This window comes from Strongylocentrotus purpuratus, unplaced genomic scaffold (genome assembly GCF_000002235.5).
Source record: "Strongylocentrotus purpuratus isolate Spur 01 unplaced genomic scaffold, Spur_5.0 spur5_scaffold_6, whole genome shotgun sequence".
NCBI lineage: Eukaryota > Metazoa > Echinodermata > Echinoidea > Camarodonta > Strongylocentrotidae > Strongylocentrotus > Strongylocentrotus purpuratus.
Genome location: NW_022145612.1, coordinates 3081339 through 3094362, shown reverse-complemented (window position 1 = coordinate 3094362; position 13024 = coordinate 3081339). Strand labels below are relative to the sequence as shown.

The 13024-nt window shown below is 35.3% G+C and overlaps 1 protein-coding gene across 2 annotated transcripts in view; it reads right to left on the bottom strand.

Moving 5' to 3' along the window:
* Positions 1 to 12352, bottom strand: part of LOC586471 (integrator complex subunit 3 homolog) — a 35708-nt gene extending 23356 nt beyond the window's left edge. The window contains exons 1-2 of one of the 2 annotated variants that reach the window (XM_786251.5): positions 12211 to 12352; positions 2104 to 2163 (exon numbers count right to left, since the gene is read on the bottom strand). In XM_786251.5, coding sequence (XP_791344.4) covers positions 2104 to 2132 — 29 coding nt within the window. In that variant the 5' untranslated portion in view covers positions 2133 to 2163; positions 12211 to 12352. Of the gene's footprint in view, positions 1 to 2103; positions 2164 to 11826; positions 11989 to 12210 lie in introns of those variants that run through there. The other variant, XM_011672995.2, reaches the window with a different exon arrangement.
* Between the last annotated feature and the right edge of the window lie 672 nt (positions 12353 to 13024).

Sequence of the window (13024 nt, the reverse complement as noted above, 5' to 3'; positions counted from 1 at the left end):
AAGAAAACTATTATTGGTAAGGTTCATCAAAATAATGCTTCTCTTAACGACTCACACAAAAGGCACCGAAGCTGCATTTAATTTGCAAGCAAAAATCATAGATTCTTCTCACGTTCTGGTGTTTCTCTGCAAACTAAAAAACGAAATTGAATAATCCATCTCCGCAACGTTTTTTGTTTCAACCCTGCCAGAAATCGCACCAATTAGGTCACGTGACTCTCCTTGCTTCCATGTGATCAAAGGCAGAGCACTGACAAGTTGCGCATGCATGCAACTCACAAAAAAATTAGAATGAGCAAACACCAATGGTGTTTGGGTTGTGTAAATTGGCCTATTGTAATTTGTTAATTATCTGTCAATGCCACTATTTTTTATCATTTATTTATACATTTTTTCTGCAGAAATGTCAATTACAAACATGAAATGACAGATGTATAGTGTAACAATATTTGTATAATCTTTTTACATTCAATCATTATTATTTTTTTTTAAAGAATTATTTCCCACTCCAGCCAACAAACACTCAACCTACTTGAATCTTTAGATTTTTGTTTTTTGTTCATATTATAAACATTCACCTACTTGCACACAGTATCCACATTATGATTTCTCTCTCCTGCCCCTCCCCACCCCAAGGAGCTGTTTCAATGAATGTAAGGTACCTGTTCCACCCCACCCCCATCCAATCATTGACAACAAACATCCAGTGAATCGGTAGTAGGGGTAGGAATGGCATTATCTGTGCAGTTAGAAGAAGCGCAGGCAACCTGATCTTAGTTCAAACAACGGGAAATAACCAGGTATGAGAGGGATGTCTTCTACAGCACACACTGTCATACCTTCATTCAAGACTTTACATGACTTTTGTGTGTACAGGGGTGTACATTCTCAATCTCTATCAAGCTGGAAGCTGATGGATTATTAAACATTCTTGGGCAAATAAGGCTGGTCACAGACTATTCATCCATTCTCTTCAAGCTACTTTTGCCCATTTAAAAGTCCAAGCTAATTTTCCAACTTCACTAATAAATTTGACAGTGCATAGCCATTCCTGCAGCCCATGTGAAAGTCATTCCAAACACCTGAAAACAGGCTACAAAACCCTAGAACTGCTGGGTAGCCAAGAACAATCAGAAAGATCCTCAAACACAGAAAATAGAAAATTGCTGGCTGAAAAATAATGAGATTGTCGCAGGTCCTGAACAGATTGCTCAATAAGTGGGTTCCCTCATGTAAGGCGATACTGATTCAATTTTGGGGACAAATTCTTCTGGATATTGGCTCAATTAATTTAGCATGCCCTCGCCTGATTACAATAATTTGGAGGAATGTGTAAAGTGCAATACAGAAATCCTTGTGCACATTTTAGGTATGTGTCATAATGCACTGAAAGAAAAATACAATACTTTATTATAATTTGTAATGTAGTAGTATAGGAATACCAGTATACAAGCAAATAGAAATACATGGAGTAATATACAGCCTACTTGACATTTGACAAAAATTTCTTTGTTTCCTTTCTCTTATTCATATACAGTACCTGTAGTATTGTAGCCATATTTATCAATTTCATTATAAAGAATCAATTATCGATAAGCCTATTGCACTAATATATGCCTAATGCAAAACAAGATTTTAACAGTCCAAATAACCTAAAAGAATTTATTTTTTTGCAAAAGAACAAAATATTAACTTCATTATTAGACCAAGGAAAGCTGTAAAACCATAAATTCATAATATCCTGCTGAGGGTTTGAGATAGGGATAACTTTTATAAAATATTGCTGCAGTGCCTGTCACAGTAAATGATATCATAATCACATACGGCATTCACTTACCGCTCAAAAAAAATGGCAGTATTTTTTTTTCTTCTGCTGAATATCCTACACATATTGTAATTGCCCCTTGTACAATGTACCATAATAACTGTAAATCTGAAAGAAATTCTGCCTCTACATGTACTTAGATAAAGCTTGGACATTCTCTGTGCTTCTTGTAATAATGCATGATCAGGATCATCAATTGCCATACTACATGTACATGCTACTGTATATGTACGATACATGACCATTTAGCAAGAAAGACAAATATTAAAGGTACTTACTCATCCGGTGTAGGGCCATAATAGTTCATATTTCCAATATATCCACGAAAATATAAAGATCTGGAAAGATAAATACAAAAACAAAATAAAAACATGAAATAAAACTGATTTCAGATTATATTTCATTACATCTAATGATACAGAAAACACACATACAGTACATGTATACTACAGCATGCACATGATCTAACAAACAATGAAACTTAAAAGCACAATAAACATGATGTTTTATTAAAAACAATATGTACCAATCCAAAACATGTTTGCTCTTGATGTTAAGGGTTCCATGTGAATGTAATTATACTGCATTCAATACATGTATATTAACTTCAAAGATTACTATTTCTGTAAATACAAAGAGATATTGCAATTTAAATACATTCTCAGTGAGCAGTAAAACATCTTGTTGAGTAATGCACGCGTACGCACTCGCATAGAATAGAGCGCGCATGGAAACCATGTTGAACTTGGGTTCCATGTGAGCCCTAAACGTGGGGTTTTATGTTATTTTGTATTTTCTTCATACCGTATTTGCCTCATAGGCCGCATCCCTGATTTTGACATTTAAAAAAAAAAAAAAAAAAAAAAAAAATTGTCGGAGGCGGGATATGAACCCACCGGTACAAATGTAGATGCGACCCAAGTCACAGCCTTAGACCGCTCGGCCATCCCGTCCCTATTGCTATCCTGTGCAGCTTTCTCTTGTGTGTATATATTAGTATATACATGTAGCTCTATGATTGCGCCATAGCTTAAGCACGAAGAGCGAGAGGATTCAGGTTGCTTTAGCTACGGCAAAAACTTAAATCTAGATCTACCAGTAGAGTTTGGTTGGTAAGTTATGAATTTTATTTACGAGATTGAAACCTTCATTTAAAAAATATAACACATAATTGTCGGTAAGACATGTGTTACTCTAGACAGTTATTCTAGAAATGTCCATCACCTTTCAATGTTGTCCCATATCTTCAAATTTGTGTTTTTGACTTGCGATCTTCTTTTTTTTTACTCTTTCGTCGTAAAGTCCGCACCCTGACTTTTTGATATTTTCTCTTCCAAAAATACTCCGGCAAATACGGTACTCCTTAATCATTTACATGTAGAATACCAGGCAAGGTTTAGTAAGGTTGATTTTATACATTCTAGCTATACAAAGAGAATTTGTTAAGGTGATTGGTAGACTAGAAATATTTCCCTCTGATTTGAGAATTTGAAAACCACAAAAAACATGAGTAGTTGACAATCTGACAGAAATGATAATGATCTGATGTATACCATGAACAACAGCAACAAAAATGCTTGGAAATAATCTTGATCCAATAAATACTAATTGATTGAAGATCACCATAAATTTGCAGAAGCAATCAATACAAAATATTCATGTATTCTAGCCTCAATATATTGCGTTTGCTTATCTTGAGTATTTTACTATACTGCACTGTGTACAGTGTACTGGTTAGGCCATATTTCTGTTCACTGTAATCAAGTTCAGGCATCACATACAAAAAAGTCTTACAAAACCAATCAAGATTCAAGACAAAAGCCACTAGTGTTAAATTTGAATTTTGATTAATGGTGTTTATAATTAAAACCAAAGATTATATGTCAGATTTTGTGAGCAGATTTTTATTTGCAAATGTGCTGTTGCGATGATGTACCTATACATATAATCTTTGCACATACATGTATGCAGTGCTCAGCCAAAGTGCACTTTGTCTGAAAGTGCATGATACAAAGGATCTCAGTGATCTCATCCATTTGAACTAAATTAAAACATTCAAAAGGGTCTTAAGGTGCTTTTCGTTCTTTCAATTTCCTGTAAAAAAAGTCTAGACTACCCGGTCTATGGAACATTTACAGAATTTTACTTTCATGGAATTATGACTTTAAATCACTTGCTTTATCTTTCCTCCAGAGATGCTACTTAAGTAGTAGCTATTCAAATATACAAAGGATGTATAATATGATATATCAATTTATTTCTATATCCTAGGACAAAACTTGGCAAATACATTGTAGAACATAGAGTCTAAACTGCAGTTAAAGGTAAAGACCAGTTATGGTCATGCGATTGCATTGTGAAAGAAACGTTGTGGAATCGATCAGAAAAGGTTGATCATCTAGCATCTAGCATCTGCAAGGTTCTGGAATCATCAAAATGATAAGAAATTTGGCCCATTCTTCGTAAAGTTACAAGCACTATACACAGAAAGATGTATATGGGACTACCCTATATCTCTCACAGACCATGAGAGAAACAAATTTACCAAATATATGAATTAGTAGGCGGTTTCCCGGCAAATTTTTTATCATCATGTATTAGTCAAAACATATTCTTTCACATGATTGGTGATGAGAGCTTCCATTTCATTTTTTGAAATTGGGGCGTTTCCAATACTGGTCTTTACCTTTAAGGGAAGATAAAAACAGACCTTCCTTTATCAAAAATAAAAAGCCTTGTCCAATATATTTTTTCATTTATTACTTTATGCTGAATTAAATGTTACAAATATCTGAATACTTTCAACAAATCGGTTTGTTATCAATTCAACAATGCTGCATCCCAATATCCTGTCTTACAAAAAGAGCCAACTATAATCTGCAATGCAGTGTAACACATGTCAGCATGAATTACACAGCAGAGCAATGATTCACACAGTCACTTGCACTTTTCAATCATATCCTAAGCACACAAATTTACGCATGTCATTGCAGACTCCCTACAAAGAAGTGCGGTGAATAGGTCATAAGGTCATGCACTCAACTCCCAAGCTATAGGGGCCACACACAGCTAGGGCAAGTTCAGGTCATGTGTACCATTTGTTTTCCTTTTTATTTCTAATATATTACTCAATATCAGAATGAAAGAACTGGTTCTCTAACATTCCTTCAGGGCCTGTGCAGGTACTGTAGGTACACCTGTACATGTATATGGGTCACCTACATGTAGGCATACATAAATAAGATTGGATTGATGTGCATGTAGCATGAAAAACCCATTCATCTCAATGAAACAATGCTCACTTAACATGAATGGTAAAACTGCACTAGAATTTTTTATCCAAGAAAAAGATAATTAGAAAGCTTATAATATAAGAACTCCATAATATGTAGCCTGAAGGAAAAAAATCTGCCATTTTTCTCTCCAACAGTCATGAGGCTTTCACTTCTAAGCTAGCCAAAGCTAACAAATCATTTTAAAGATAAAGACCAGTTATGGTCATGCGATTGCATTGGGAAAGAAACGTTATGGAATCAATCAGAAAACGTTGATCATCTAGCATACAAGTATTGGTGTGTACTGCAAGGTTCTGGAATCATCAAATGATAAGAAATTTGGTCCAGTCTTGGTAAAGTTACAAGCACTGTACACAGAAAGATGTATATGGGACTACACGACATGTGCATGACACATGCGCGATATCTATCAGGTCCAAATAGATATAATAACTTACCAAATATATCAATTAGTAGGCGGTTGCTCGGCAAAATTTGTATCATCACGTATTAGTCAAAACTATTCTTTAACACGAGCTTCCATTTCATTTTTTGAGAGGGGGATGTTTCCAAAAACTGGTCTGTACCTTTAAGCAGGGAGGATGGTGAAAACTATATTTTAAAAAAATTCCCCCTCCCCCTTGAGTAAAAAAAAAAAAGGATCCAGGGAAAAAAATGGCATCTAACAACATTCTCCCCTTTTGAGTAAAAAAATTGGGGAAAAATAAGGAAAAATCAGAAAATCGGGGTAAAATCGGGAAGAAAAAAAATCAGGTAATTATCAGGCCTGTTTAAAGGTAATAAACATGTAAGCTTGAATAGGGTGAGATTAACATGTACCACAGCAAAGATAATACATAATCCACAATAAGGTTACAACGTGTACACATCGTTAGACAACTACACATGTCCGATTTCTTGTACACGGCTACCATGTTTGTTTTTTTGGTTTTTTATAAGCGTCGATTTATGCCCCTGCACCTGGTACTGTGCCGGGGTGATGCTCAAACATGCCCAGAAGAGCATGGCACCATGGCACCATGAGTAAAAATGTCTCCCAGCTCAATCATACACGGAGTGTCGACTCACCACTCGGAAACTAGAACCAAACTATTGTAGCCGCTAATGTCCAAATTTCTGTTTGGACTCGGAGGAAAATTTGTCTGTCATCTTAGTTTTAAAAATGACATTGTTACTATTATTTGAGACAATTTCACAAGCACAAACCGGCGCCTTCAACTGCACCTCGCAGTAAAATAAAGGTCTTCCCCGAATGGGTTTTCGAACGCGGAACCGGCAACAACAACAAAGACGGAAAAGTATCAAGTATTCTCTTTATAATAGAAGCCAATTTTTCATGGAAAATTGATGTTGTGATGACTTGAAAATCAAAATTAAGCAACTTTGTTAGAGTAAAGTCACCACCCACAAAAAAAGACTACATGTAGGTGTCAGTTTTACCCCCCCCCCCCCAAAAAAAAAACATGGCGCCCGTGTACACGTGTATCCGACCGTATGCCTGGACATGTACACAACTACCTAATTAAACACTTATTCACAGCCTTAACCCACAAATCAACATTCTCTTATGTTAAGATCATTACTTCCAGGTACTTCTATGCCGGATGGTCCATACTTGATCCATTTTTCTGAGAAGAATTTTTTTATTAACAATCTGTTTTTAGATTTGATTGTGATTTAAACACAAATATACAAACCATCTTGTTTTTCTGGGGTTATTTTTTAAAGATGGATATATTAAGGAGGGGGTAAAATGTAGCAATGTTTTTTTTTAATACCATTTGTCTGTTACCCTCTCCTAATTTGTTCCTGATGCTACAATTTCTTGCTCTGATCTGCCTCTTTATTTGACTTTTTCTATTTCCATCTTTCAATGTATATTTAATATCTTCTATTCTTTCTCCCATTTTTTGGTGATCTATTATTGTGTAAACTACATGTACTTCTTGCACTCATCTCATTTTGTCTTGTCCTGTCATTTCTTCAGTATGTTTCCCCTAATACTTTCTTTCTCAATTTATTTATAACCACAAACTCTGCAGCTCATTTATGTGAGAATAAATATATATTTTGCTTTTAATCACTGTAAGTACAACAGATAATTCTCCTCTTTTCTACAATATGCTATTAAAGGGAAAGTCCACTCCCAAAATAAGTTTGTTTCGATAGAGGCAGAATAATAAGAAAATCAGGTGAGTGAAAGTTTGAGCAAATTCTGAATGAAAATAAGAAAGTTATGAATTATTGAAGTTGTGATCAATCAAACACAAATTGGCAACTCTATGACGTATCATGCGAGCTCAACTTCCATTTGCTCAGTACTAAAAAAATCTAAAATTTTCATTTTCCCTCAAGAAAAATTTCAACCATACATGCACCCTAAATATAATAAAATTTTGCAAATATGTTTCTATACTCCCCCTGCAAGGAACAAATATATATTCCGTCATCAATAACGAAGAAAACATGATTTTATGGAATATTATGCACAAAGCAAATGAAGGAGAGCTCGTATAATAAGTCACAGAGTTGCCAATTTGTATTTGATTGATCACAACTTCAATAATTCATAACTTTCTTATTTTTATTCAGAATTTGCTCAAACTTTCACTCAACTGATTTTCTTATTATTCTGCCTCTATCGAAACGAACTTATTTTGGGGGTGGACTTTCCCTTTAAAAGAAGATTTGCACTCTCTCAAAAATTAAATGCCATTGAAACGAATGAGAGCCTCTTTTCAAAGTTGCACATCTTGAAGATTTGAATAACATACATGTACATGTATGCCTGACTGATACTTGTCTGCAATGGCCCAAGAGACTTGTTTACTAATGTATTTCAATGTATGCATATTTCTCTCTCTAACACCTAGTTAGCAGCTACTCCATTCACCTGCTATTAATATTGCATCTCTATCGATGGATTTCGGGAGAAAAAACGGGAGAAAAACATTGATGAAAATGGTTAAAGGTCATTATCATGTTCAGGCTAAAGCTAGTGTACCGTAAGCGTTTTTTCGGAACCCTGCTACGGTAGCAGCTAACTGTTTTTGTTGAATGAAAAAAATGCTTGTTTGGACTTAAAAGTCTGTAGTAAAGGAAATAGTAGCAACCACCGTAGATCTATGATTGTGTTCCACCACTAGCTAGATATAAATCTAGTTGCATTGTTATAGAGCATTGTATGTAATTAGTTAACTAGCTGCGCATTGCCCGCCGAATCCAAAATCAAAGCGCGGGCCAGCAGCTAACAAGCGATTGCGCAATAATTCTTCACTCCCGGCCGGAGTTCGCCACAGCGAGTGAATTTTATCGGCAGTATGTATGATGCGGGAAAACGGCAGTTTCACCTCTGTTCACCAGTTTTTCACCTTTTTTCATCAGTGTGACTATGAAAGGGTATTGGTGTAGTTTACATTACAATTAAAAAAACACTAACAATTATTAGGGGAAATGTTAGATAGTAAAAAGCTGTCTGCTCTGAGTTTTTAAAAATATATTTTGTTTTTAGACGCTCTCATTCGGTGAAGCTTGACAGTCTCAATGGAACATATCCCCAAAAGAAATTCTGGGATACTTTCAGTTTATTTTTCAAAGTCATATCTCCATCGACATAATATAGAGTAGCGTAACCAAGATTCATACACAAATTAACATATTCAAAATTACACTGCCAACACAAATCAACATACACCCATGTACTTCACACACAGTCATTAACTGCAACGACAATCACAGAAATCTCACCAAAATTCATTCTAAAAACCTTAATTCTGCTGCCAAAAATGAGATATACATGTTGGTAACAAAGTCTGAAAGCCTGTGAACGCTTACGCTCGGTAATAAGAAATAGGTTTGGCAAAAATGAGCAAAAAGTCAGAAAATATGAATTTTGTTCCGTTTTTGTTTGTTTAAAGATAAAGTTGAGTTCTGATCATGCGACTGCATTGTGAAAGAAACAATGTGGAATTGATCAGAATAGGTTGATCATCTAGCATAATATAGGTATTGGTGTGTACTGCAATGTTCTGGAATCATCAAAATGATAAGAAATTCGGCCAAGTTTTGGTAAAGTTACAAGCACTGTACACAGAAAGATGTGTATGGGACTACACAAACAAGTGGCATAATCCGTCCAGATTGTTATGATGTTACATGCCATATTTAGAATATGAAGGCATTTGAAGAGCCATGCTTTTCAGGGAACATTTCTTATCTGATGTTCTTCCACACTTGCATATACCGTATTTGCCGGCGATAAGGCTGCACCCCCAACTTTGACATCATAATTTTCTCGTAGAACACTATTTTTTTTTTTACAAACTGATACCAAATTCATCAATATTCTTATAAATTACCAGAAGTTTAGCTAAAAAATGATTGCAAGCAGATTTAGTGTCCGATATATACACCTACCACAATGTACGGTGTGATGCCACACAAAAGCTTTTTGGGCTGTTTTGGCTTTTTGTTAAACAGTTCAGATCAGCTCTCATTTCAGTGTTCGAAAATACTTTCATTCTATTACGAGGCACAGTTGAAGTGCTTGTGAACTAAGTTTTAAGACCTAGTAACAATGTTGTTTTTAAAACTAAAGATGTCAGAAAAAATTTCCTTGCGAGTCCAAACAGAAATTTGGACAGGCTAGTTTTCGTGAGTGAGTGAGCTGCATGATACAGGTGAGTGAGCTGAAGACACGGGAGAGCTTCGGCCGGCAAAGTGCTTTGTAAAGGGGCATAATTTATCGTGACTGAAAAAAAAAAAAACTCTCTTCCCTTCAAATTAGGATCGTAGTTTAACTTCAAAGAGTAGATCCTATTCTTTATTTGCATTATGTAATTCATGTTGAGACACAGAGATTTTCGAAAAACACTAAACAGTGGCATTTTGAGGACTCGAAATATCCTGTACCTGTGTATACGGCGCACCCCCAACTTTTGATTTTTGCCGACGGAAAAAAAGTGTGCCTTATACACAGAGATTTACGGTACATATTGAGATCTATTAGAAAGATTAGTTTCAAACCAAGACGATAGATAAATTTGAGTGTTGTTGTAGTTTCCGAGTGGTGAGTCAACACAATGATTACTGAACTGGGAGACATTGCCAGGCATAGCGCCATAAATCAAAAATAAAATAAATAAATAACAACAAAAATTTTTTTTTTAATTCCTGTACCTGTGTATAAGACGCACCCCCGACTTAAATTTTTTTTGGCGGCAAAAAAGTGTGCCTTATACACAGAGATTTATGGTAAGCCATGCAACTAGTGCAGGCACTGAAAAAGTGCAGTGACACAATCCACATGATATGTGATTGTTAGGTGACCTCCCAATTGGTCATTCTAATTTTTATGTATGCCTGATTACATACAGGCTTTCTGGCCTTAAATCGTCATACCAACAGACGTTAAAAGATGGGAGTTGTTGCTACCTTGTTTGCCGTTTAACAATAAGGGATAGAGCAACGTCGATCTGGCGCTGCTCAGTGGCTGCCGGGCTCACGATCAATTGGGCAAAAAGAATTTCTGTTTCGGTTTAATAAAATTTGGAGTGGACTATAAGGCTATTATTTATTATTATTATTATTATTATTATTATTATTATTATTATTATTATTATTATTATTATCATTATACCCATTCAGCTCCACTTTAAAAAAACATGGTGACAGTTAGTTAATTATTTACTTAAAAATAACAATACATGAGCCGGCTAATTAAGGGTAATATAAGCAACACAAAAAAGCCAACAAAAAAGCCATCATCGGCATCAACTAAAATACGACGTAAAATGCATTATTTTTGGTTTCTCAATGGTTTTTTCAAATTTTTCAAAATATCTAATATTTGTGGTGGTACACAAGTTTTAGAAATTGTTATATTTCAGCCGTCTCTGAACCAATTTTGATCAAACAAAGATGATTTTGTCATGTAAATATTATGTTCTTTCAAATTTGACACTCAGTTTTTCATTATCTCACAGAAAAATTATTTTGTGTAGCGCCCTCTGCAACAGAACTCAACTATACCTTTAAATAATAATAGTATTTGCTTCATGATTTGAACAAGAAATGATAATAAATAGGAAGTAATGAGTCCAAAAATAGGATTTTGTCTTAAATGGCCGAAAACCCCCTCCTTTACTCTATTCAAGTTTCAAAGTACAAATATTTTTTACAATATTTAAGAAAATCAAAGTTGATTTATTTTGCATTTTAAAAATAGGTCTAGAGGTCTAGAGATCCATAATACGTAAGTGTACGAATCGAGGCTCCCTTTCTCTTAATACGCAGGAATACTTAACATCTATCTGGCAATGTCGTTCATAATTATAATGGCAATAATAGAATATCCATTGAAAAATAAATTGCAGCAAAATCATTCACTTTAAAAAAAATGTCCTGATCCTTTGTTATTAAACCCTGATCTAGAGAGTCTACTGAACCTCTAACCCGAGTCTGTGGTAAAGAATGACATAAACTTTACAATCACTAACAATATAGACCTCTACAGCCAAAACTAATTCAAATATGAGGATGATGTGTGCTGCCCAAAGGCAACAGGCCCATCAATGAAACAAAGCCATTCTGAAATTTACCAATTTGCCAACAAAGCTGTACATCATTCATTGACTGTTGTTAGTGTTATCACAATCATCCAAAGCTCAACTTATAATCTTATTTCATAATTAGAATATCACAAACCTGATTGGAAATGTCATATATGTTTAAGCTAAGGCATAATTACAGCTTGGGAAACACAGGTAGTGATGACCGAAGCACTATTTGCGGGTAACATGCCCATACAAGACACATTACGGCCGCAGGCGCGGCGCATTCAGCAACACACAATAGTCGATATGAGCCGACATCGTCGGTGGCTTAGCTTACTTGTTCAGCCTCAGAGCACAGTGCAGTGCCAGGGCACTGCGAAAGCTACACGGCAAAGCTACGGGGACCTATTGTAGGCTTTCCCCGCTCGGAGCCGTATCGCTCCAATTTTACTGGACCTTTGCATCCCGTGGGAATCTATAAAATAGATTAAAACTAAGGGAACTAATATGTCTTCAATAAATCAAAATACGTTACCAGCTCTTCTGCCGTCAGAATACAGCGAATGTAGATACGGGTTGCGAAGACACTGTATTAAATTTTGACGATTATCACGTTCTCCGCACACATAGCAGCCATGTTTAAAGAGCATTTCACTGTATAATATGAGAGTTGGAAAGAACTCCGCTGCCATTGGTCAATAAAACAGCCCACGAGGCTATTTCGCCAATAGGCCATTGGATAAGAAACTTTCAATTGATGAGTGCCAATTAAAGCAATTATGCAAATTCTGGAGAAATGCAGAAAATATAAATGAAATATTGACTCATGTACATGGATATTCAAAAGCCAGAGAAATCGTTTCATAAGATGGCAATTGCTTTGATCCATACGAATCATCATTTGTAAAAGAGTTGGCATAAAGCCGATGGTTTTGGTATCAGAGCCTCATAAGACACCACCCATATACCATAGGCCTAGATCTATAATCCTCTCAAGCATTATGTTCAATGTCGCACCTTCCTGGTCTGAATAAACGTTGATTTTCACAGATGGTAAATATTGTATCAAGATTGGAAAATAATCACGACAACAGAAAATGCATCACTGTTTTGCTATTATTGCAAAGAAAATGATAAACGCGAGCTCATCAAAATGATTCTCACAAAATATATTAGGCCTGTATTCCTATTTTTAGGTATGTTTTATTTAATCAAAACAGAATCACAATATTTACAAATAATTGGAGATTCATTTGAAATCAAAAGTAACACATCATAAAGTAAGACGATTAAATATCAGAACGTCAATCGGTATAGTAATGAAATTATCATAGGCCGAGCAGTAATGC